The sequence below is a fragment of the Puma concolor genome, chromosome B4 (assembly GCF_028749965.1).
Source record: "Puma concolor isolate L17-30 chromosome B4, mPumCon1.1.hap2, whole genome shotgun sequence".
Classification (NCBI taxonomy): Eukaryota; Metazoa; Chordata; class Mammalia; order Carnivora; family Felidae; genus Puma; species Puma concolor.
In genome coordinates, this window is record NC_141673.1 from 52,426,039 (window position 1) to 52,451,904 (window position 25,866).

The 25,866-nt window shown below is 40.8% G+C and overlaps 1 protein-coding gene and 1 long non-coding RNA gene across 5 annotated transcripts in view; one reads left to right on the forward strand and one right to left on the reverse strand.

The window, feature by feature from the left end:
• The window catches only part of TBC1D30 (TBC1 domain family member 30), an 85,782-nt gene that overhangs the window by 20,936 nt on the left and 38,980 nt on the right, over positions 1-25,866 (reverse strand). For 2 of the 4 annotated variants that reach the window (XM_086712902.1, XM_086712903.1), the window contains exons 3-8: positions 16,128-16,189; positions 15,536-15,601; positions 12,923-13,048; positions 10,315-10,500; positions 4,749-4,917; positions 2,678-2,846 (exon numbers count right to left, since the gene is read on the reverse strand). In XM_086712902.1, the coding sequence (XP_086569028.1) occupies positions 2,678-2,846; positions 4,749-4,917; positions 10,315-10,500; positions 12,923-13,048; positions 15,536-15,601; positions 16,128-16,189 (778 nt within the window). Of the gene's footprint in view, positions 1-2,677; positions 2,847-4,748; positions 4,918-10,314; positions 10,501-12,922; positions 13,049-15,535; positions 15,602-16,127; positions 16,190-19,871; positions 20,319-25,866 lie in introns of those variants that run through there. The other 2 variants (XM_086712904.1, XM_086712905.1) reach the window with 2 other exon arrangements.
• Positions 20,117-25,001, forward strand: LOC147579071 (uncharacterized). The gene is made up of 2 exons (XR_015253516.1): positions 20,117-20,502; positions 24,275-25,001. It is a non-coding gene; the product is annotated as an uncharacterized LOC147579071 (long non-coding RNA).

The window sequence follows — 25,866 nt, forward strand, 5'->3', positions numbered from 1 at the left end:
TGTGGCCAGAGGGAGAGAGCAAGTGCTCAGGGTACAGAGCCGCAGACAGCAGATGGCAAAGGCCTCAGATGCCGGCTGAGCCTCCTCAGGGCAAGAGTCACCGAAAGGTGCTAAACAGGGAGTGTGAGAGCAGATGTGCCCTTGGCAAGGTTGGCTGGAGGTCGCATGGCAAGTGTAGAGTATGGCGGGGAGACGAGGAAGGAAACACCACGCTAGGCCTGGCATGAGGCCAAAGCATAGGGTCAGAGAAGAAAGGCTACATTAAGAGAGATGCCAGCGAAGGTGAGCTGACAGTCCATGGCTTACATATTCCAAAAGCACCGCTGGTGTGAGTGAGAGGAAGAAATGCCAAGCTGGTGGAGTAAAGTCCCATGGAGATGTTGTTCATGACTTTTCCAGTGCAAAGTTTGTGGGGAAGAATACAGGCCCTGGAGTCAGAAAGATCCAGGATTGAGTCCCAGCTCTGCTACTCATGAGCTGTGTGACCATGAACTAGTTAATTAACCCTCCGGGGGTAGCTTTCTCAGTTGAAAAGGCAGGGAGAATAATCCTACCTACTTCACAGGATTATGCAAAGAACTGAATGAGAAAATGTGTTTAAGCCACCTGACAGAATGATGGCACTGTAGGCACTTGGTGATGTATACTGGTTGCCCTTCCTTTTGCTGAACAAGTTGCAGGTTCAAAAAGTGTAGAAGTGGAGTGAGCAAAGACTCTGAAACATTTAAAGTCCTACCAGTCTGATTCATATATCCCCTGAATTTCATAAACGATAGCTATTTATTATCCGTTGATTCACATAATTAAAAGTGCAGATTCTAGGGGTTCTTGGCTAGTTCAGTCAGTGGATCGTGCGACTCCTGATCTTGGGGTTGTGGGTTCAGGCCCTGCATTAGGTATAGAGACTACTTATTAATAAAATCTTAAAAAAAAAAAAAAAAAGTACAGATTCTAAAGTCAGGATACCTGGGCTCAAAATCAGGCTGTCCACTTACTGAGTGTCTTTGGGAAATTTACTTAACTTATCTGGGGCTCAGTTCCCACATCTGTAAAATGGGGATGATAACAGTCCTTGCCTTATGAAATGCAAGGACTAAACGAGTTAGTTTCACATCTAGCATGCTTAGAACAATGCTTGTCCATTGCAAGCACTCCGTGAATATTGGATATTAAGTGTATCTGTTATTATTTCAACAGTGTGACATCCCTGGGAGGACCATAGGGATAAATTCTGATCCTGCAGATAATGGATAGATGGGAGTAAAAACAGAATCGCTTCTTTTCTTCCTGCCCCATAATTAAGAACTAACACAAAGGTTACTAGAACTCAGCACACAGTTAAGTGCTACACTATTTTAATCCTATACACTAGTTACCCAGCAACTGGACTATCAGACCCACAGAAACCATCAAAGTGCAAAGACTTTCAGGCATACAGTAGGTTGGAAACACATGACTACAGAAAAATATAGATACTGGGGGGGGAATGAAAAGATAAGCACACCAAATCCCCAGAAGACTCATCTATTTGCCTAGCTGAAAAGCAGTGCGTGATAAAACAAAGGCAAATGAGATAGCTATGTGATGTTTAAAAATACTTATACACAATAATGATCTTTCTACATCCCTGAATTGATAGTTGGTGGATCTTTCTTGCAAAAAGTATGAAATGCTACAAGTCTCCCAGGAAACAACTTATCATAAATAAAAAGTCTAGTTAAAAGGTTTTTGAAACAAAACACTGGCAGTGATTTATTAGTTTTCTGACATGTTGTCTATGAGTACCCACTCAAGTCATTTATAGCTCTAAGAAAGAAACATTAACAACTTCTCTGAATCTTAACTATAACAATTGTCCTATAAACATAACTGTTGTCCTCTCCATTACCCAGAAGGTAAAATTTTAATGTAATAGTCATAATATATTAGAGATGGGTGAAAATACCCTCCTTTTTATAGTTCTGCTACTGGTAACAAATGTAAATAACATCTATGTGGCAATATGTTTAATAGTAATAGGTTTCGTCATAGAATTAATTCTTGATAGAAGGAAAGAAGTTCCATGTGTTCTACCTTTTTTTAAATAGGCTCCCCACTCAAAGTGGGTCTAGAATTCACGACCCTGAAATTAAGAGTCACATCCTTTACCGACTGAGGCAGCCGGGCGCCCCCTGTGTGTTCTACTATTGACTATGTACTAAGCACCACAGAGATACCTTATACATATTATCTCATTTAATTTTATTGTGATCCTGAAAGGCAGAACTAAACAAATAATAAAAATTCAAAAAATAATCCAAATCATGAATGTTAACTAACAAACCCACCTACTCCTCTCCAGATCTTCCTCTTCTAAGTTCCTCTCCCTCCCCCTCTTCCCAATTAGAGTCCAGGGAGAAGCTGCCAAAAGTAAGCCAGCCAGGATACTAGCACTGAAGAGGAGGAAGATATCTGCAGACCTGAAAAAGCTTACCCCCTTCCCCAACATAGATTCTATTTGCCACGCCCCCCCCAACAATCAAGAATCAGCCAACTAAGATTTCAGAAAGCTAAAGCAATTCAACAAAGTTCCCAAATTTCTCTTTTGCTCACACTTAAATACAGATGCTTTCCATATTAGAGCACAGAACTTCTTAAGGCCCTCCACACCAGAGAACAGAAGGGGGAAATCACTTACTCTCCCAATTTTGCCCAGATGGCCAGCGACACCCTCAGGATGATTTCCGAACCTTCAAAGAAGACTGAATCCCAAATCTTTAAGACTGTATGGTTAGGGAGGCACGTAGCAAAAAGAGTCAGAAACCACTGCATCGTGAAGACATTCGTCAGTGGGGGCTCATATCCACCTGAAATGAATCAAATACTCTATGTTTCTTCAGAAGTGATGTTTTGCAAGATATAAAAATACCCTCATTCAATCTTCCATGCCCACTAAACATGTTACATTTCCTGACTGATTTCTTCATATCTCTAATTCTGGTTCTTTCCTCCTTTTTTCCTTCTTTTTTTTTTTTTGAAGAACATGAGTGTGTCTGGTAAAAATCTCAGTAATATAACCTTCACAAATTCTTTATATTTCAGAAATCTTAACCTAAAACTTTATTTGGCTCTACCTATTTATTTTATGGTGCTAAAAATTAGGGAGAACGTTTTCCTCACCAAAAACAGGATTAAAAGAAAGGATTTTTCACCTCTCAAAACCTGAATTCAATTTTCAAAATCTCATAAAGCCCACTTTTATTCAAATGCTACTGATAAAAACAAGGCTCCTTATGAAATTACTTGTCTACTTCTTAAATTATGCACAGCTCTCAGACCACAGTGGAATTAAACTAGAAATAAATAACAGAAAGAGAGCTGGAAAATCCCAAAGTATCTGTAGATTAAACAACATGAAATTTTAAAATATTTTGAACTAAACTATACGCACAGCTCACAATGAAGTTTGTGAATTCACCAAAAACACAAAGCTCCCTCCTACTTCCTGGAATGGCATTAAGTATGTATTTTATGAAATAAAAAATGTAGATGTTTAAACTGATCCTCCCTCCAAGTTAATCAGACTGTGCATTTACCCAAGGATAAGCAAAAAAAAAAAGCTCTATTCTCATTTCCTCTCATAAAGAACAAAGGAGCATCTTTTTTCAGAGACTTCGAATCTAAGGGCAGCACTTATAAGCAAGTACAGGACTTATGGAGGAAAACGTAGGGCCGAGGAAAGCATGTCTGACATGGGACAGGCAAGGTGGTCTATCTGGAAGCACTATGAAATCCACACAGGTGCACAATTACACTGCACGGCCAAATTAAATGAGATTATTCAAATGGTTTAGAAGGAAATGCCGAGAGACTCCCAGGTGTCACTAAAATTTCCAGTGTACTGTAATCACAGATTAGGTCTTCAGATCGTTTCAAATTTTCCCAGATTTGAATGTGTGGGTGGGGGGCTGGCAACCGATCACAGGAAACACAGAAAAGCTCTCACTGTTTTCCTGGTATCCTGAGCATAGCCAGGGCAGTGCAGGCAGTGGGTACATTCACAGCCGTTAGCTGGGGTGCTTCGGAAAGCTGGGGGATGCCCACCAGACAGCAGCGACTCGGAGCTGCTTACAGACCCGAGTTTCCATCCCGGTCTCAACCTAGTGCCTTCCTTCAGGGTGCAGATTCTAGCTGGCCGTCCTGGAGAGCCTTTCTCCAGAATGAGCTGACCCACTCATCTCTGATAAATCTAAATACCCTTACCATGAATAGATAAAAGGAGCAATTAAACGTTTCAATCCAAAAGACTATTGACGTATCTCCTAAAACTTAATGAAAACACATATTCCTCTCTCCATAGCCTCAATGGTTCAGGCAAAACCGTAGTCTGTGTGAAATTGTACCTGTCGCTCTGTTTTAAAGAACTCCTATAAGATAGGTGCCAGCTTAGAGCAGCGTAACTAGATGGTAAGACATGGACACCATTCTTCACCTAGAGTGCAATACATCATTTCAGTTGTTGATCTCATACTGCGAAAGTATTAAGTTCTTGACTGACTTCCTAACCATGACCAGTTAGAGGTTCAGCATGTGGCCCTATCATTTTTTCAGTTCTATTCTTGTTCTCTCGCAATCTATTTCACTGCACCGTACTCTCACTAACAGAAATACCTGAAAACAAGCATTTCCATTCAAGGTTTAGGCTCAGATGTACAGTGGAATCAAAGTAAAATATTTTCACAGGTATAAGAGCACTGAATCATCACTACCTCCACTTTCCTTGTTTGCAGTTCTCTGAAGGGTATCCAGGTGCTGAGATAATTCAGGGAGCTTCAGTCTCAAGAGATCTCTGAAGACAGCCATATCCACAGACAATGCCCGGAGATTATTGACAAAATAGCTTTCAGGAAGTACCTTATCAATAAGGTAAATCATAATCTGAAGAAAAATACAAAGAATAAGATTACTTCCTAAAACCTGGGATCCCTAACATGTCCTAAATAGAAGGGACATATTCAAAAATGCGGTTAGCCAAAGTACATCATTCTTTAAATGTGTCAGTCTAAAGTTCCTAGATGGGCCACTAGACCTAAGTTCACTCCCAAAGTAGCTGTGCTTATACAACCTTCCGCCCCATTCAGAAGTGATGGAGCACGTACTTCATCAGCAGCCAGCAGGAATCTCAATGCTGGCTCCCTGATGTCAGCACAGTTTTACAACCTTAATATGAAAACCAAGAGCTGAACCATCATAAAACACTGCAACTAAAGCAAGTCTCAGGATTCACTTAGCATCAGCTCAGAAACTGATAGTGGCTTTCCTCTCCCAGGAGACTGCAACAAGGTTTCGTGTGAATGTACGGTATTTCTAAAATCTGGATTTCTCTCATAAGATTGTCTCACAAGTTCTTCAAGTTACTCTTTTCATTCTGACTTTTCTACTTGCATTACCTTTTCTAAGATATCAAGAACCACTAGATTGACCGAGCAGAACACACAAGAGTTCTATATGTCAATCTCCGGTTCTTTCCCCATCAGCTTGTACACTCTGCTAGGTCTTCCCCCACCCCAGAAAACCAATGAGTCCCCAGAGCCCAGGAAAAACAAGATTAAGAACAGAATCATAGCTAACCCTATATGTTGGTAGAGAAGTAGCTGTCTCACATTTTGATTTTTCTGTCTTACACAAAACTCTATTTTCCAAGAAAATTATCTCCCAGACCTGACAAGGGCCCATTTGTCCCTCATCCCTGGCTTGTAATTTCTACTTTTTCGGGTCATAGTTTTGACTAATAAGGCTGGGCCATACTCTTGAGAAGGTCCCTCGGAGACCTTTATTCCAAGAGTGGACAGGTAGAGTTTAGCAATAAAAGGAGTACAGCATATTCAATCTGTGGAGGAAGGAAGTCCTAGAGAGACTGGGGCCAGTTGAGGGGGAATGCAGAGGTCCGAGAGAACAGAGTATCCTGGTGGGGACCTTGCACTCTACTTCTAAGGAGAAGAGGGACTTAGAGGATCACAAAGGTAAAATTTAAAAGTAAGAGTCTCTCTATTACTGCACTTTCTATCTAAGGATATAATAGAGAGAGAGACACTTAAGCTTTAAAAAGAAATCATGGGGGTGTCTGGGTGGCTCAGTCGGTTGAGCCTTCGACTTTTGGTTTCGGCTCAGGTCATGATCTTGCAGTTGGTGAGTTAAAACCCTGCACAGAGCCCTGCACTGGCCATGCGGAGCCTGCTTAGGATTCTCTCTCTCCCCCTCTCTGCCCCTCCCCTCCTTGCTCTCTCTCTCAAAATAAATAAACTTAAAAAAAGAAGATAGCAGTTAGCAATTAAAAAATAAAAAAGAAACTATGATCTCTCAAAATTACACAAAACAAGAAAAACAAATTTCCAATTATCATAGTAATTCTTATGACACATTGAAATTATCTGTCCAAAGGCATCTCTAAGTCTGACATAGGACATAAGAGATAGCTGTGTGTTTTGTTAGGTATGTCACTCCACCCATCACTATATTTCAAAGACCACACATTGGGGAAAAAAAACGGATAAATAATGGCAATAGAGCAAAACAGTTTCTTCAACAAATGGTGCTGGAATAAGTGGACATCTACATGCCAAAAAATGAATCTAGACACAAAAATTACACCTTTCACAAAAAAATGACTCAAAATAGATCACAGACCTAAACATAAAATGCAAAACTATAAAACTCCTAGAAGACAGCATAGCCTAGATGATCTTAGGTACGGTGATGACTTTTTAGATACAACAGCAAAGGATACAATCCATGGAAAAAGTCACTGGGAAGCTAGATTTCTTTAAATAAAAACTTCTGTTTTGTGAAAGACAATGTCAAGAGGATAAGAAAACAAGCCACAGACTGGGAGCAAATATTTGCAGAAGACACATATGATAAAAGACTATTACCCAAAATACACAAAGAACTCTGAAAGCTCAAAATAAAATAATCAGTAGGATCAAATGGACCAAAGACTTTAACAGATACCTCACCAAAGATGTGTTTGGATGGCAAATAAGCATATGAAAAGATGCTTCACATCATACGTCATCAGGGAAATTCAAATTAAAATGAGATACCACTGCACACCTATTAGAATGGCAAAAATCTGGAATGCTGACACCACCAACTGCTGACCAGGATGTGGAGCAACAGGAACTCTCATTCGTCGCTGGCGGGAACGCAAAATTGGATAGTCACTTGGGAAGACAGTTTGTAAGTTTCTTACAAAATCGAATATACTCTTACCATATGATCCAGCAATCACACTCCTTGGTAGTTACCCAAAGGAAGTGAAAACTCACATCTACACAAAAACCTGCACATGGATGTTTATTGAAGCTTTATTCATATCTGCCAAAACTTGGAAGCAACAGAGATGTCCTTCAGTAGGTGAATGGAAAAACAAACTACATACAGCCAGACAATGGAATATTGTTCAGCACTAAAAATAAATGAGCCATCAAGCCATGAAAAGACATGAGGAACTTTAAATGCATATTACTAAGTGAAAGCAGCCAATCTGAAAAGGCTCCATACTCTGATTCCAGCTATATGACTTTCTAGAAAGGGTAAGACTGTGGAGACAGTTAAAAGATCACTGGTTGCCAGGGGTGAGGGCAGGGGGAATGAATAGGCAGAGCACAGAGCATTGTTGGGGCAGTGAACACCCTCTCTACAAACACTTTAATGACGAATACACGTCGTTAAACATTTGTCCAAACCCACAGAATGTACAACACCAAGAGTGAGTCCTAATGGAAACTACAGACTTTAGGTGATTATGACCCATTGATATAGGTTCATGGGTTGTAACAAATGTACCTTTGAGAAGTGATGGTGATAATGGGGGAGGCTACACATGTGTTGGGGCAGGGGGCATATGGAACATCTGTGTCTTCCACTCAGTTTTGCTGTGAACCTGAAACTGCTCTAAAAAAATTATGTATTTTTTAAAAAATAACTAATGAAGGAGCGTCAAAATTTTAACAAGTCGTTAAAAATAGTTACTAAGAAAAAACAGTAAGTGCTGAAAAGCAAGGAAATGGTTCACCTCCTTCTAAAATAAACTATATATCTGCCTAATAATTAAAACTTGCAAAAAAAAAATTTGCAGAGGCCAAAATAGCTGCTAAAAAACACAGATACCAATATCTTCCTTTGCATCTGAAATGATTCTTCATGAATCTAATCTTCCTCTGCATATTCAATGTCTAACCACAAGATTCCTAAATGATGATGATGTCATTTCATTTCACAGAGTTCATTTTCTTAGAGGCAGAAATATAAATATGCAGCTCCTCAGCTTTATCTAATCCATCTTTTTTATGTGCATTTAGTTTCCCAAGTATCACTGAGCCTTTCCATGATTTGATTGGCATGTATATCCCCTCCCCCAAACTACTCCACCTCACCTGCTAACCTGAATTGCTTATTCTAACTTTTCAACAGAACAGTTCTCATTTTATAGGCATAGAAATTACATCTGAAAAGAAAAAACTGACTAAAGCTGATAGACTGAGTAAACCAAACTGCTTCTTGATAAAAAACGTTTTAAACGTTTAAATTCATACATTTATTTGTCTCCGGCTCCTCCCTCCCCCACTTATTTGATGAACATGTAGCTTCAGAGCTGTTTCCTTAAATACGCGAATGGAAAAAGTGAAAGGGTGAATACGGATTTAGACTATGTCAGGCTGGCTTTATAATTAATTCCACCATGATACATACAAAACGAGAAGAAATATTTGTTTGTTTGTCCGTATGACATTAGTCAGTGATTGGAAATATCATTAAGATTATTTACCACAATCAAACACAAGGCTGGGGTTGGGGGAGGCTCTTGAATACAAAGACTAAGTATCTATTCCACCCATCAGAAAGCATTGCAATCAATAGCAGATTGAGAGTTCAAACATGAATTAGCAACCCCATATTGCCCCAAGCTAATAAGGGAGTAGTCATCCTGCACATGTGAAATGCTTCATTTCTCATAAAGATTATTTCTGGTGATTCACTGACTCACATTCCAACACATAAGCTTAAATTGCTTGTGACCCATCTCAAAGTGTTTCCAGAATTTTTTTTTAAACAAATAAAGGTTCCAGGTATCAAAGATTAAAAGATAATATAATTCACCTCCACAACCTTTCTCCATGCAAATACCTTCCATAATATACACTCACTTTCAGCCTACCTCCTCCATACCTCACCCCATATGTGAAAGAGTAAAGCAATCCAGTAACAAGACCCAACCTGAATTAAGCATAACTTGTGGGAAAGTAGGAAGTTTCTAACATGACCCTTCGTGTCCCACCTCTTGGTAGTCACACCCTTGTGTAAGACCTTCTCCTTGAGTAAGAGCTAGCCCTAATGACTGGCTTCTAATGAATAGGATGTAACAAAAATGAAAATGTAACTAATAATAGGCTACAAGTCTGCAAATGAATCTCTCCTACCTTGTTCATTCTCTTTTACTCTTATTCTGAGGGATGCTGGCTGCCTTGTTGAGAAACGGAGACATGGCAAAGAACTAAAAAAGGCCTCCAGCCAACAGCCAGCCAGACTTAGGCCCTCAGTACAACAACCTGTGAGAAATTAAATCTTGCCAACAACCACATGAACAAATTTGGAAGTGAATGCTGTCCCCAAGTGAGCTTTCAGATGAGACTGCAGACCCAGCCAACAGTTTTGATGTCACAACAATATGACTTTGAGCCAGCTAGGCTGCACTCAGATTCCTGACTCCAAGAAACTATGAGGTAAATCATGTTTGCTATTTTAAGTAGCTAATTTGTTATGCAGCAATGGATAATTAATACAATTAGTATTCAACTTGCTTTAAAAATATGATGTTTCAGGGGCACCTGGGTGGCTCAGTCAGTTGAGCGTCTGACCTTAGCTCAGGTCATGATCTCACAGTTTGTGAGTTCCAGTCCTGCGTCAGGCTCTGTGCTGACGGCTCAGCGCCTGGAGCCTGCTTTGGATTCTGTGTCTTCATCTCTCTCTGCCCCTCCCCCACTCATGTTCTGTCTCTCTCTCTCTCTCTCTCAAAAATAAACATTAAAAAAAATTTTAAAGATATGCTGTTTCATAAACAAGACTAAAAACATAATGATTCTACTCACATTTGGCAGTTACATGAGTCCATCATTTGACCTGGCTTTAACGTGGGGGAAATGTTATTATGGGTAATTACAAATGCGCAGCAAAACCCTCGGAAGGCGGTGGGTCATCAAGGAAGAGGTATTACAGTTCCAACGTTTGACTCTCAGACAGTTTCAGTTGCCCTCTTCAGAGCCTGATACTCACTTTCAGTGCATCCCCTTCATTGCCTTCCACCACTTCCAGAATTAGAGCAGCCAGGATGTTAAAGCCTTGGCAGTAACCAACATTCTTGTTCCATCGAGCATAGGCTAAAAGGACCCGTTTTAACACAACCCTGTCCTGCTCAGCCTCCTGGCCACAGTAAGAACTGCAGCCTGTGCGGTGAAGATCCTAAAGAAGAGAAACAATTATCTTTTCTAATGGCTCCTTATTTTCTCTACAAAAAAAAAAAAAAAAAAAAAAAAAAAAAAAGCCTTTAGTTGTATCTCTGCTTCAGCACTAAATAGAATATGTATTTTAGTTTTTTATTATTTTTATTTTATTTTATTTTTGATTATTTTTCTAAGTTTATTTATTTTGAGAGGGTAGAGAGGGACAAAGAGAAAGGGAGAGGAAGAATCCCAAGCAGGCTCCGAACTGTCAGCACAGAACCCATCATGGGGCTTAAACTCACAAAATTTGAGATCATGACCTGAGCCAAAACCAAGAGTTGGACACTTAATCGACTAAGTCACCCAGGTGCCCCAACATGGATTTTAGTTTTTAAAACTATATATGTACCCTAGACACAAGCCAAAAACAATTTTTTTAATTTTCTTTCTCCTTACATTTTCTAATATGCAAAGATACATTTTTTTCCAGTTTTATTCGGATATAGTTAACTAAGGACATTTTCAAGGGGAATTTCAGTCAAATTTTCTAAATTTCTTTCTAATTTTCTATTAAAGTTGTTTCCAGAAGTGATACAAATGTGATTCAGAATTAACAAAAATTGCATTATAATTCTATATAAATTGACAGTTTCTTTTAATACTAGGTCTCAGATAAAACAATGGTCACGTCAATACACATATGATAGATGCTAACATTATTCCTTTCTCGAAAACACAATGTAATATTTACCTATTAAAACTCTAATATTAAGGAGAAAAATCAAAATAGCAAAAAATGCAAACTATATTGCAGAGAGACAGAAAAATTGTTCTGTCCAAGACACAGAAATCTATCTAAATTGGTTTATAAATTTGTATAAGGACAGAAACATTTGTTGTACTTTAATATTTAATGAGAGCAATATATATCATTTAATAACTAAGCAGAGACTATGATTTTCATGAGCTAATGTCATTTTACTGACAGAGCATTTACTTCAATGAGAAAAATGAAACATTCTCTTAATAACATGATTGTTATAAAATGTACATTGCCTTAATTCACAATTTAAACAGAAAGAAAATATTTCAAATATGGAATACTTTGAGGCACCTGGGTGGCTCAGTCAGTTAAGCATCTGACTTCAGCTCAGTCACGATCTCACAGTTCAGGGGTTCAAGCCCCGCATCGGGCTCTCTGCTGTCAGCGCCGAGCCTGCTTCTGACCCTCTGCCCCCCCTCTCTTTATGCCCCTCCGCCACCTGCTTGTTCACGCTCACTCAAAAATAAATGAAAACATTTTTTAAAAATATATGGAATACTTCATTTCTGAGAAACATTCTGAAATTCCAAATAAAGAGCTGAAATATGGATAGTGCAGACACTTTTAAAACATACAAAATAAAATTTTATAATTGTTTTCAACATTTGTCTGAAACAGACCAAGTTAGATCACATAGAAACTTCTTTTAGTTAGTACTTCCTCATGAGAAAAGTATCTTCAAATCTGCCAAAAACTTAGCCATCTTCCGGTGGCCAAAATTTATGAGACAACTTCCCTTTTAAAACCCTAGCTTAGGGGTACGTGGGTGGCTCAGTCGGTTAAGCCTCTGACCCATGCTTTCAGCTCAGGTCATGATGTCATGGTTCATGAGTTCGAGCCCCACGCTGACAGCACAGAGCCTGCTTGGGATTCTCTCCCTCTCTCTCTATCCCTCTACCACTCACACACGCACTCACATGCATGCTCTCTCTCTCTCTCCCTCTCTCTCTCACTCAAAATAAATAAATAAGCATTAAAAATAACCCAACTTAGCATTACACTGTAATGAACTCATAAAATCAAAAGCCATGTGCCGGAGGTTTATGTAAGAAAACAGTAGTGGGATCAAATTGAATCAGCATCCTTGGCTTTTGGCAACAGGCCCTAATCAACTGTAATAATCCCAGTAGGCAAACCACAGCTGCCTCCACAGCTGGCATGAACCCTTGACCATCTGGTTCAAAGTAGACCCATCAGTCAATCTATCTTCATAAATTAACAGTTAAGGAATTATCAAAGGCCCTAATAAGAGCCCAATTATTTTAATAGGAAATATACTTAACTTTAAATTTCTCAATCTGTGACTTTTATGTAAAAATCCAGTTAACAGCACTGACCCATGCTAAAGAAAGTAAAAGAAATTTCAATCTCCTATCAAGTAAGTAAGATAAGCAAATAGAATATGAACAGAAACATTTTCTTCTTACTGCCAACATACAAATTTATGAAGACAAGATACTGTCAAAGTTCCCATTAAAAGACTGTTAACTAATGAAATAAGAAAGCAGAAAATATATAGACATTCAGACCATAAGGTCTGATCCTCTATCCAGTAAACACTTGGCTCTTAGAATCTTCCTTTTAAGTCAGGACAGTAGGCCAAACTCAGGGGACTTACCTTGACTATCTGAATTCCCATGGAGTCATCATCAGGATTACTCCTTTCATTGAAAGTGAAGCGCATGGTTTTGTCCCAATCAATAGCTATACTGTGCAAATAATGATCTGCCAAGGTCAACCAAACCTAAAATATTAAGAGATAAAAAAGAACGCTACACTAAAATATATAATTTCATCCTTCTTTATTAAAAAATAGTTATCACAGGGGTGCCTGGGTGGCTCAGCTGGTTAAGCAACCAACTCCTGGTTTCAGCTCAGGTCATAATCTCACAGTTCATGAGATCAGGCTCTGTGCTGACAGTGGGGAGCCTGTTTGGGGTTCTCTCTCCCTCTCTCTCTGCCCCTCCCCTGTTCACATGCACTCGTACATACGCGCACTCTCTCTCAAAATAAACTTTAAAAAAATAGTTATTGTATCTAACAAGAAAATGGGAACTGATCCTAGACCATATATAGCCCACTTGTAGAAATCAACTTTTCATTGAAATGTTTGCTGTGCTGAATTGAACCAATTAGAGCCTTTCATTTATTGTTTTCTTTATTATTTGTTGAGCTTCTGCTACGCAGCAAGCAATGATCCAATCATTATGGATACTGTTAAGAGAACAAAAAAAAAATTCCATTTTTATTTCAGTTCACTGGATTAGCTATATTATGTTATATACTTGTTAGACTTGACTCTGAATTGCTCTCTGTACATGGACACGAGCCACCTGGTCATTCATGGAGAATGGGTCTTTTTTCACCATGGCAGGGCCTCTGCCTTTAAATTATCCCTCCATCTCTCTCACACACACACACACAAAACTGACAGGGTCTTATAATGAAAAACTTTTTTTTTTAATTAAATTTTTTTTTACATTTATTTATTTTTGAGAGACAGAGAGAAACAGAGCACAAGTGGGGGAGGGGCAGAGAGAGAGGGAGACCCAGAATCTGAAGCAGGCTCCAGGCTCTGAGCCGTCAGCCCAGAGCCCGATGCGGGGTTTGAACTCACGAACCGTGAGATCATGACCTGAGCCGAAGTTGGATGCTCAACCGACTGAGCCACCCAGGAGCCCCATGAAAAACTTTTTTAAAAGAGTCACTGGGGGGCGCCTGGGTGGCGCAGTCGGTTAAGCGTCCGACTTCAGCCAGGTCACGATCTCGCGGTCCGTGAGTTCGAGCCCCGCGTCAGGCCCTGGGCTGATGGCTCGGAGCCTGGAGCCTGTTTCCGATTCTGTGTCTCCCTCTCTCTCTGCCCCTCCCCCGTTCATGCTCTGTCTGTCTCTGTCCCAAAAATAAATAAAAAAAAAAACGTTGAAAAAAAATTAAAAAAAAAAAGAGTCACTGGATATTTTTACTCCTTTGATTACTTTCTCCTGAAAAGCTGTTTCTGAAAGACTTTTAATGTATATTTTGAAGATGAAGAATCCCCACCATTCAAATTCTAGGGGTATTAAGACTAGGTTTATATGAAAGCATTTCAAGTTTTGGCATTTCAACACAATTTAGCAGAAATAACACTGATCAATATCTCCAGCCAGATTTTTCTTCTAAGCATCACAATCATATATCCAAATTGTTCACCTGACACCCTCTATTTAGATGTCTAATAGGCATTTCAACCTCAACAGATAGCAAACCAATCATCTAATCTACCACTGCGTCGACTGATACATGCATGCATATGAACACACACATCTGCCCCTTCCATCTGAGTAAACAGTAGCTCTAACTTTCCAGAAGCTCAGGTCAAAACCTTGAAGTCATTGTTGACATCCCTCTTATACCTTATATTCAACCTAACAGGAATTCTTGTCAACTCGGCCTTCGAAATATATCTAGAATTTAATCCTTTTTCTCCATCTCCACTACTGTAACCCTGATCTATGTCTTGCCTGAATTATCACAAGTTTTCCATTGATCGCCCTGTTTCCGCCCTTGTCCATATTATCAAACCAGAGAGGTCTGCTTACAATGTAAGTTGTGTGCTGTTACTCCCTATCTCAAAACTTAGCAGTGCTTCCCATCTCAGACTGGGCAAAAGTCCTACTACGGCCTGTAAGGTCCTACATGATCTACCATCCTCTAACCCCATCACATTTATCTCTATGACCCTCTCTCCAATTGCATCCTCTTTGTTCACTGGGCTTCAGCCATCCTGGTTATTCGCTTTTGTGATACTCTAGCCTAAGGGTGTTCCCTCTCTTTGGAGTTCTCTTCCCCAGGTAGCTGCTTCACCAACTATTCAAATGTCACCTTGCTATTTAAAATTCCACCTCCTTACTTCCATTCCTCTCCCCTCAACTCTCCTTATTTCTTTCTCTGCCTTATTTTTATGCATGACACATCACCATCTGACACACTTTATATTGCATTCCTTGTAAGCTCCATGAGGCCCAAAATTTTGGTCTGTTGTTTTCCACCACCACCCCCACTCCCTGTATCCTCAGGACCCAGAACAGTACCTGGCATGGAATAATCAATAAATACTTATTAAATGCATAGATAATGAAGAAAGACAGCTTTCAAATTACTAAACCTAGAATATTCTTTTGGACATTTCAGACATTTTAAAGAGGAACGGAGAGCTGATCCTTTTGTTTTGAGCCCTATGCATCCTCCTTACCTTTCTCCTCCATTCCTTTGGTATTCCTGTTGATAGTCTGCAAACTGCCTTGAGAGCATCGTACCACTAGGAGCACAGAAGAAATATTGGCAAAGTGATACTGACCCGGATAAGCATTTTTCAACTTGTTTCCTATTCTGACATCCACAAAGTATGATAAAATTCATACAGCACACTAAGATAAACAGAGTTTCTTTCAGCTACATATAACTACTCCAAGCCCTACCCCCACCCCCCACCTTAGGTACTCTTAACACACCTGTGACCCCTGTGCAGTACACACACACAATGATTGGGAAGCTCTGGTTCAGAAACAAATACATGTATTACGGATTCAAAATAATAGATATTTGGCTTTTTTAATTTTTTTTCACACTTGCATCATTAAGAGAAAGTACAAAATTTTTCATTGCAAGTATAAGCTCGGGCCACTTGTAGCCTCATAAGTTTATTTATAATTTTAAAAACTGACTCATCTTATGCAGGTCAAAGTATAGGCTAATTTTCCCACTTTGAGAATATATCTCAGTGTGCCCTACCGATACCCCAAAATAAGAGTATTTTCAAAACTAAAAAAAAAAACCAAAGTTACCTGCTGAAAACCATTCTGACCTAAAGATGGCTCAAGAGTGAACTTCAACTTTGTGTCAACTCCTAAAACAAAAATATACATCTGTTATTTTGGAAAGAAATAACACGTTAGATCAAAAATAAAATTAAAAGTTAACCTGATTCTACCGAATCATTATAAAATTTTTAAAACATGTTTTTACTAAATTTTAGTCAATTTTGTTAAAATAAAAGGTAATAATATTACTTTTTTAAATAAAAAATATCCTATGGCCACTAGAATGTAGTTTAGCACATAGAATGGTGGCTTCCACAGTTGTTTGGAGCCGTGTAAAAACAAAAACAAAAGCATGACATCACAGGCTTGGAGTTATTCAGACCACCACTCAACTCTGGTCCCTAGTGTCAAACAAATTATTTAACCTCAGTCTCGATACTTTATCTTTAAAATGAGGAATAATATCTACCTCAGTAAATTATTATGATGATTAACTATAAATCACCCAGCACAGTATAATTAATATTTATGAAACTTATGAAGAGAATTCTCTACTTACAGAATTTGTCTTAGAAAAGACATTTACGTGAACTAAGTTATGAAGGAAACTTCAGTGAAATATCAAAAGTTATCAAAATAATGTCATTGCTTTCTCACTTGTGGAATAATCCATTTTAACAATCTTATTTGGAGATTTTCATGTACCTTAAAATTCTATGATACATTTACTCATTGAAGATAAAACAGTTTGTATGTTTAATTACAGACTACAAGCTAAAAATATAACTATAGATAACATAACTATTATTTAAAGTTATCTACAACTTTAAACAAACTTCTTTGACTAAAATCCCAAATCTATGAAAGAGAATAAATGGGAGAATATATCAAGACAATGTATTTATAATACATAAAGACTTTATGCCATATTCATACTAGGCTTTTATTCAGAATTCCATGTGAGAAGTATGTGTTATTGTCCTTGAAATGAAATTACATGACAATTTTTATTCCCACATAAATTTTATTATTTTTTTTAGTGAGCTTAATTTTTTTAACTTTATTTATTTTGGTGGGGTTGGGGATTGAACCCATGAACTGCAAGATCATGACCTGAGCTGAAACCAAGAGTCTGACATTCAACCAACTGAGCCACCCAGGCAATCCCTCCCATGTAAATTTTATTAAAAAGAATCAACTCTGAAAATGCTATATTTTTCTACAATTTCAAAATGAATTAAATCATATTTCAAGTCACTTTTTTAGACTTATTACTTAAAAGTTCAAGGATCAAGATATACCAAACATTATTAATAGTATTCAGTTTTACAATTTATAATTGTCATTTATGACAATATTTTTTCTCAGATGTTGACGGCAGATTAGGCATACTGAAAACTTCCCCACAACTTCCAATACTTAGGAATTGGTATGTAGATAGAAACAATTTTCAGAATTTAAAATTACTATAAGGTAGACTTTTTAAAAAAACATATATATATATATACACACATATACATATATATACAGATACATGTATATGTATCTGTGTGTGTATATATATATATATATATATATATATATATATATATATATATATATATGGATAGGCGCCTGGGTGGTTCAGTCGGTTGAGCATCTGACTTTGATTCAGGTCATGATCTCATGGTTCGTGGGTTCAAGCCCAGCATTGGCCTCTGTGCTGATAGCTCAGAGCCTGGAGCCTGCTTCCAAGTCTGTGTCCTCTCTCTCTCTCTCTCTCTCCCTCTCCCTCTCTCCCTCTCTGCCCCTCCCCCAGTCACACTCTCTCTCCTCTTTCTCTCTCAAAAATAAAATAAACATTAAAAATTTTTAAAAAACATATATATGGAGTCAAGAAACTAAAAAGAGGTATGTATGTTTTGCCCAAGCCCATGACAGTATGCAGATATCCTTCTTGGGAGTTCTGGGAAGAGTACTGTGAATACATGATTTGGGTCCTAGATTTCTGAAGTCAAGCTGTGATAAAGAATCCCAGGCATCCAATCAATGCCCTGATACTTCTTTTCAAAGATTCAGGGCCACAGGCATATTCTGCCTAAGTAGATAAGATTTCCTTCTCCAAAGGTCTATCAAGTACCCCCACAAATTCTCATCCTTCTGAGATCGTTTAAATGAAGTCCTGCTTCAGTGCAGAGCAATGATACAATGGCCACAAGAGTGCCTCCAGCTGGAGCGAATGATTTAAGGCAGGATGAAACACACTCCCTTGTGAGGTTGCTGTCCAGACGCGGGGTGCTGAACGGAGGAGCATACATACTCATGACTTTTTCTTTAACAAAGACAAGGATATTCTGTCCAGCGCTGACTTATTTCAACCGACCTGACAGTTCTGGATTCCCTGTATGTACAACCGAATATGCTCCCTTTGCTTTTTCAGAGCACCTGCTGGGCACCAGGTGCTGAAACCTGCTGGGGTTAATCTAAACCACAACTATTTTCTCATGATCTAGAATGAGTCACAGGATTTAACTGGAATTGATCATTCACCACCTGCATGCGATAGCTGAAATCAGGTCATTTTCTCCTCTTTTCTTCTAAAGCAGGGGAGAAGGCTTATGTTTCATCTGATAGTCACGGCTGTTCCGGATTCAGAAATATAAAACACTTTAAACGTGGAAAGGAAAAAAATTTTTTAAGGGTAAAGGCAGATGGTGAATAAATACTACAGTCTCTGCAATTAGACACTTCCACGGGGAGAAAAACAAAGAAACCACAAGGTTCGTAAAGGCAGTCACGCGTTCCACCCTTTGGGACTCCGCGCCTCGTCAGATTCTCGCCAGCAGCCTCAGGATAGCAGGTCCCCGGTGGCGCGGGGGGGGGGGGGGGGGCAGGGGCTGGGGGAGGACGAACTCGCCTGGAACCCCGCTGGTGCCACGCTGGGGACAAGTGAGCGCTAAGCACCGGCGAGAGTGCAGCCGGCTCCCTCTGCGGCCACCCTTTGCCAGAAAGCTCTGTGCCCAGGCACCCGCGCCAGGCCCATAAAACCCCGGGGAGGGATGCCGGGTGGTGGAGCAGACGCAGAGTTATGCAGCCTAGAGAAGCAAGGATGTGTAAACACAGGCTACCACCATAAAGGGCCTAGCCTAGCACACAAGGCGCGCTCCCGGACTTTAGCTGTAAGAAAGGATCTCTACTTGCAGGAGGGTTTCCTGCCCGCTCCACAAACGGACACACAAATTAGAGGCTCCAGGCGAACTGACCCTAGCACTCACGCCGCGGGGACACTCAGGAAAATGCACCCGATTTTTCCTTCGCAGCCGCTGCCTCCCCCTTCGACCCCAAGAATCAAACATTCTCCTTTCTTCGCCTCACACACCTCTTTCAAGACGTGGCTTCCAGTGAGCCCGAAGCACAATTGGTTGCGCGGCCTCTGGCAGCCTGGGTAGCCGCCAGCACTTCCCCACCACGCGGACAAGGCCGAGCTCGCCTTAAGCTCTGGGTACAAACTGGGCTAGACCGCGCACAAGCCGCGGGGTCGGGACCCGCGGGCAACCACCGGGAGCAGCCAGTCCTCCCAGCCTTGGGAGGCCGCTGCCCGCGCCCAGGCCTTCGTCCGCGCTCTTCCCTCCCAGACCGACCCAGCCCCGCCCGCGCCGAGCCGCGGTACCCCGCACCGGGCGGCCCGCGAGCGCTGCCCGGTTTAGGCGGAGTTCAACTGAGGCAGAGGCACCAGTCCGGAGCGCCACGCTACTTTCCAGTGCCCCATCTGCAGCCCCGGGTCCTCACCCGGCTCCAGGGTGCAGAGCAGCCGGGGCGCGGTCCGAGAAATACAGCTGCGCTTTTTGAGCACATTGCTCAGAATGGTGCCCACGCCTCCGCCGCCGCCACCCTGCCGCTTCAGGCATCTCCCTCCGCGCCTCAGGGAGCCGGTCAGCTTGTCCTGCCGCATTCGAGAGAGCCCGGGGCTCCGGCGCGGCCACCGTCCGCCTGGATCCCCGCCGCCCTGCCGGCGTAGCGGTTCCGCGCGCGGGACTTAGCGAGTCTCCTTAGTCGAGGGGCCCTTGGGAGCAGCGAGAGTGCGGCGGGAGCCCGGGGGTCGAAGGGACCTGCGAAGCACCGCTGGAGCCACCGAGCGCGGGGCGGTCGGCAGGCATCTGCAGTGCGGAGCCAGCACGGCTGAGGCAGGAGAGGGCTTGGGGCGGGGAAGGGGGCGGGAGCGAGCGAGCGCGCGGGAGATGAAGGCGGCGCTCCCGCCCCCAATCCCGGCATCACCGTGCGCAGGCGGGCGGCCCTAGCTCCAGGGCGGCCTTAGCTCCTGAGCGCCCGGCGGGCTCCTGGCACCTGCGCCCAGGAACCGCAGGACTGCGGAGCCTGGAAACCCCAGAGTCCAGGAGACTGGGAACTGGGGAGCGGCCAGGTGAACAAATGCGCCCCGGGACCAGAAGCTGCGGGACACTTCCGCGCTTTTCCCAAGATCTGGGAGGGGCTGGAGGGTGGCACCAAAGACAGCAAGTCTCAGGTGCAGAACACCAGAGAGATTCAACTGCCCACCTATCCGGGCAGCTTCAGAAGGGACAGTCAGCCGAACGCAGGACGAATCTGGCAGCGTGGCAGAGAAGCTGGCAGGTGATGAAACACAAGCTTCATCCCAAATGGTGTTACACAGTTTCCGGGCAGCTTAGAGAGGCATGGAAAGCGCGTAACACCGAATAATAATGGTTGTTTCTCTTGGAAGAACAGGCTTCAAGAAAAAAGAATTGTTCACATTTAAAAGCAGTTTTTTTAAGTGCCCCCTCTGTCCAGCCATAGACTTAAGTAGTTTGGAACTATTAAATATCATCACTATTTAAAAAAGGGGGGGGGGGGGAGTCATTCTTAAACTATGACAGTCACCCGTGGAATATTAATCATAAAAATGAATGAGGAATAAGGAAGGAAAGGAGATAGGAGGAAATACAGAGACATTTGTATTTGCTAATATTTAGAAAAGGAATACTACATGGATAAAACAACAAAAAAAGTATTTATGTAAGAGGGAACAGTGTGGAAGAAAGAGGAATGGAAAACAGACTTCTCTGGATGTGCCTTATATAGTTTTGACTCTGGGATAACATGTTATATTAATAAATAAAAAGAAAAAATGAAAATGAATGGAAATAAATGAACCTAACTGAATATCCTGTTGTTGGCACAAGAATACAGAAAAAATTACTAAGTTGCTTTAGAATACAGTATTGTGACTGTACATCAATGGTGGTATATATTCCAAGGGCAAAAAGAGCTGCAAAAAAAAAACCTTAAATGTCAGTAAGTAGCATTATTGTTACTATATTGATGTTTTTTTAATCCTTATGTACACTATGGGATAAAGCAAATAATGTTAATGCCACAAGAAACCAAGATGTTCTCAGTGTAACCGAAAACTCAAGTGTACAAAGAAATTAAGGGTTTTTTAATTCTGCAATATTATATTTGGAACTTTGGAACTAGTATGAACTTGTCTTTTTTTTTTTTTTTTTCAAAAATACATACACAGTTGAACAAGGAACAACAGGGGAGTAAAGGATGTGAACCTTCCCACCCACCCCCAATAGTGGAAAGTTTGCATATAAATTTGACCTTCCAAAAACCTTACTAATTGCCTACTACTGACCAGAACCCTTACCAATAACATAAATGGTCAATCAACACATATTTGAATGGAGTGCCTTGCTGGCTCAGTTAGTAAAGCATGTGACTTTTGGTCTTGGGGGTCCTGCATTCCACACTGGGTATAGAGCTTACTTAAAAAAAATTAATTACTGGGGCACGTGGCTGGCTCAGTATGTTGAGCATCTGAGACTCTTGATTTCAGCTCAGGTCATGACCCCTGGGTCATGGGATTGAACCCTGCGTTGGGCTCTGCACTAAGCAGAGTCTGCTTGGGATTCTCTTTCTCCCTCTGCCCCTCTCCCCAACTTGCCCTCTCTAAATTAAAAAAAAAAAAATTAATTCCTATGCAAATTTTTGGGGCACCTGACTGGCTCCATCAGTAGAGCATGAGACTCTTGGTCTTGGGGTTGTGAGTTTGAGCCACACACTGGGTATAGAGATTACTTAAAAATAAAAATGAACTTAAAAAAAACCACATATTTGGTGTGTTAAATGTATTATATATGTATTCTTACAATAAGCTAGAGAAAAGAAAATCTTAAGAAAATCATACCTTGAAAAAAAATTTTTTTAAATCATACAGAAAATGCATCTACAGTACTATATTTATTGGAAAAAAAAAACACTTATAAATGGACCTGTGCAGTTCAAACCCATGCTGTTTAGAACTAAAGACACTGAGTGGGTTTTGAACTAAAGACAACCCAGCAGCAATGAACACCTGCAGCACCCAAGTTGTGGTCTCTAAAAACCATTCCCCACTAAAAAGAATCAAGACTCCTTTGAAGTGTGACTGATTCTACATCTGAGCCAGAAAAAAGTACAAGATGAGCCTGAACCATTTTGATGAGCTAAGGAAGTAAGGAAGTGCTCCAAGACTAATAGGGGCATGTCAAAAGGACATAAGAGTCACATGAATAGGCTACTACTGGCCAAAGGTGGAAATTTTTGACCATCAAAAACAATGACTGCTATTGATTGAAAAGTATTGAGTATTTTTTAAATGCAGTCCTAATGATATTCTGAAAGAGCTGGAAAAGAAGTCATTCTTATGACTCTGGCACACTTATTTGGTAATCAGTACATTCTGGGCTTTATGAAGTACCCCAGAATCTGAGGACAATGTCAGAAATGACACAACTCTAATCATGAAATATACATTTCATACATACAGAATCTGTTAAAATGAGATTCTTAATCTGCAAAAGTAAACCTGGCTCATTTGGGATACGTAAGCTACTCGGTTATGCCTGCCCCACTGGGGGAAAAATGCTTTGAAAAAGTACTGCCTCATCGCTTGAGAAGATGAAGTCATTGTTTAACCTGGTCATAATTGACTGTTTGGCTTAGATTTCCCAACACTTTACACCAAGCTCAAAATCTATCCTTCGTCAGCCTGATACTTTCGTAGTTTCAGTACACGTTCATTTTCCTTTTGCTTTCTCTTAATTTTCATAAGATGTCCATTGACTGTTCCAGCCTATCTCAGCTGTGCTGAGAGTAATAACAGAAAGAGAACTGGCATTTGGCTTTAGCCAATTTTTTAGAGGGCACCACGGGCCCCTGGTTGTGAAGACGGTGATGAATGGCCAGAATCAAAGGAAGAGAACCGGAAGGAGAGGGAAAATCCAAGAAAACAAGCCGGTATCTGCATGCACAGTCTCATCTTCCAGAGAGCTCTCATCTGCTCAAACCTTAGAGGGTTCTGCGTTCTCTTTTAACCAGAGAGGCTATTTACACTCAGTTTCTAACACTGGGCCAGCAGGAAAGACAGCCTCAGCAGCCAAGAAGAGGAGCAGTGGGCTCGGCTCTACAACATTGCCTCTGGAGCGGAAGGGACATCCAGCTCCCACAGCTGGTGGACATGTGCCTCTCAGACCATCCCCCTCCCTCTGGCCCAGACTCCATGCTCACCAAACAAAGGCTGAGTGTCATCTGACTTCCCATAGATTTTGCTGCAAAGAAGAAAATGCACCGGCCAGTTAATAGCAGCCAATACACCCGAATTTGCCCAATTCTCAGTGAGCTGAGGAAATCAAGTTTCTGGACTGCCAAAGGAGAATCTAGACCCTAGATTGCCAAGCCCACCTCGACATGTCATGGCTGACAAAAAGCCCTCTCTCCATAACTCTTCTCCAGACAATTTTTTTTTTTTGCCATTAGTAACGGTTTGTTTACTTTCAAGATAAAAATTCTGTTTCATCTCCAATTTATTACAAGGAAAAACTCTTTTAAAAAAGTTTCCTTGAAAACTTGCCATTCTCAACTACATAGAAACTTAAAACAGCAAAAAAAAAGAAAAAAAAAGAAAAAAAATAATAGTTTCTACTATTATAGCAATAAATAGTGACAGAATTAAATATTATTATTTTGTTTACATTGAAGAGGAAAGCCAGGATTGCCAACTTTTACAGCAAACAGATAATTAAACAAGCAGTAAAATACAATGGTCTAAAAGCAGCCATGGCATAAACCTAGTATTATACTTATTGTATGACTCATGGTTTCTTATTCACGTCTACAATATTGTTTTCTAGAAGCAAAAGATGACACCTGAAGTCAACTTGCAGAGGAAACAATGCCAGCATGGACTTTGCTTGAAGACCTCAGGTGGTAAGATTCCCAGCCAAGGCCAACTTAACATCCCTCTTTACTAATTGAGTGATCTTTACTAATCAAATATCAGTGAATTCACATTTGGGCAAATCATACCTTGGCATAGCCTTGAACAATTACAATTTAAGCTGTATTTGCAAAAAGAAGGCTCAATGAAAACTGATTTGGATTTGAAACTTACTTGGATTGCTAAAGAAAATGAGTGTTTTGAGAGAGCCTCCTGAATGGTATACAGAGTCCAATCCCCACGGGACATCCCCAGAGATGGAAGTTCCCAGGCTGATACAAGAAGCAGGGATCTTCGGCTACCCCTGCACCTTCAGGTCCTTGAGCTGGGAGTGAGGCTCTCTTGAGAGCAAAATATTCCTTTATTCGGAGGCACAGAAAGCCCAACTTAAGGAATAAAAGCTCTGTCCCAAGGGGCTTCCAGACAGAAATCGGGTCTGGGACTTTTGTGATTTCCTCATGCTACTATTTTTAACAGTAAAATCTTAAAATAAAAAGGGCCTACGTGCTTATCTACAGGGACTGAACAGAACTAGTAGTGACAATTACCAAGAGAAAAAGCCCTGGAAGCCTGCTTTGAGGAGAGGAAAAAAACCCTACAGGGAGCTGTCTTGCTTGTGGGGGGGGGGGGGGGGGCGGGGGGGGCGGGGGGAGAAACAGCCTGGAACTCATCCTTATAGCTGCAGAGTTTTCTCGCATCGTTTGTGAGTACCCAAGTCTCTGATGGCAGATGAGATGTTACCACATAGCAGGTCTAGTGGGTCTAGCAGGAGATGGGTACATCTTTGCACCCCTGCTAACTAGAAGGGCGGGGGTCTGGTGGCATAAAGCCACTATTTTCCTCTCTGCTCTCCCCATGACTTGAGAAAGTCTGTGAGCAACTCCTGAATAGTAAAAATCACATCTCCCCTAAAGGGACAGTAACTATGACCAGTACTGTAAAGGTTAACACTCTCCTCAGACCTACTTAAAAGTAAGGACTTAATAGGTAGTTCCTTCAACCCATTATCTGGGACAAAGCCCACGCACTATGAGCTCATGGTGATGAGCATCAATCATAACCATTTTCCAGTCATGAAAGAGGCACAGAGGCAGGGCAGCAGGAAGAAACTGAGGGGGAAGAAAATCTTACAATTATCTGACATATCACGTTATGTACATGGGACATTTTATTTTCTTTTTGTGTGATTTTCTCCCCTCATTCATAAAACTGATTTCTCTATTTAAATACAGTCATCCTTGCAGACAATCAGGTGTGGCTTTTGTAACTTATTTGAGAGAAAGGATCCTATCAAGCATGGAACAGAGAAGCTTTTAAATTCCAAAACCAAATCCACTCTACCTCCTGAGGGTCACTGTTGATGCTTTCTCTGGACTACTCCCTTTCATCAGATATTTTCAAGACCAAAACCACTCCTAACATTCCCCACACACACACACGTTCAAATATTTTGGATGAAGTATTTTAAGAATAACCAGTTTTGTCTACAGATCAGAAAAAAAAATT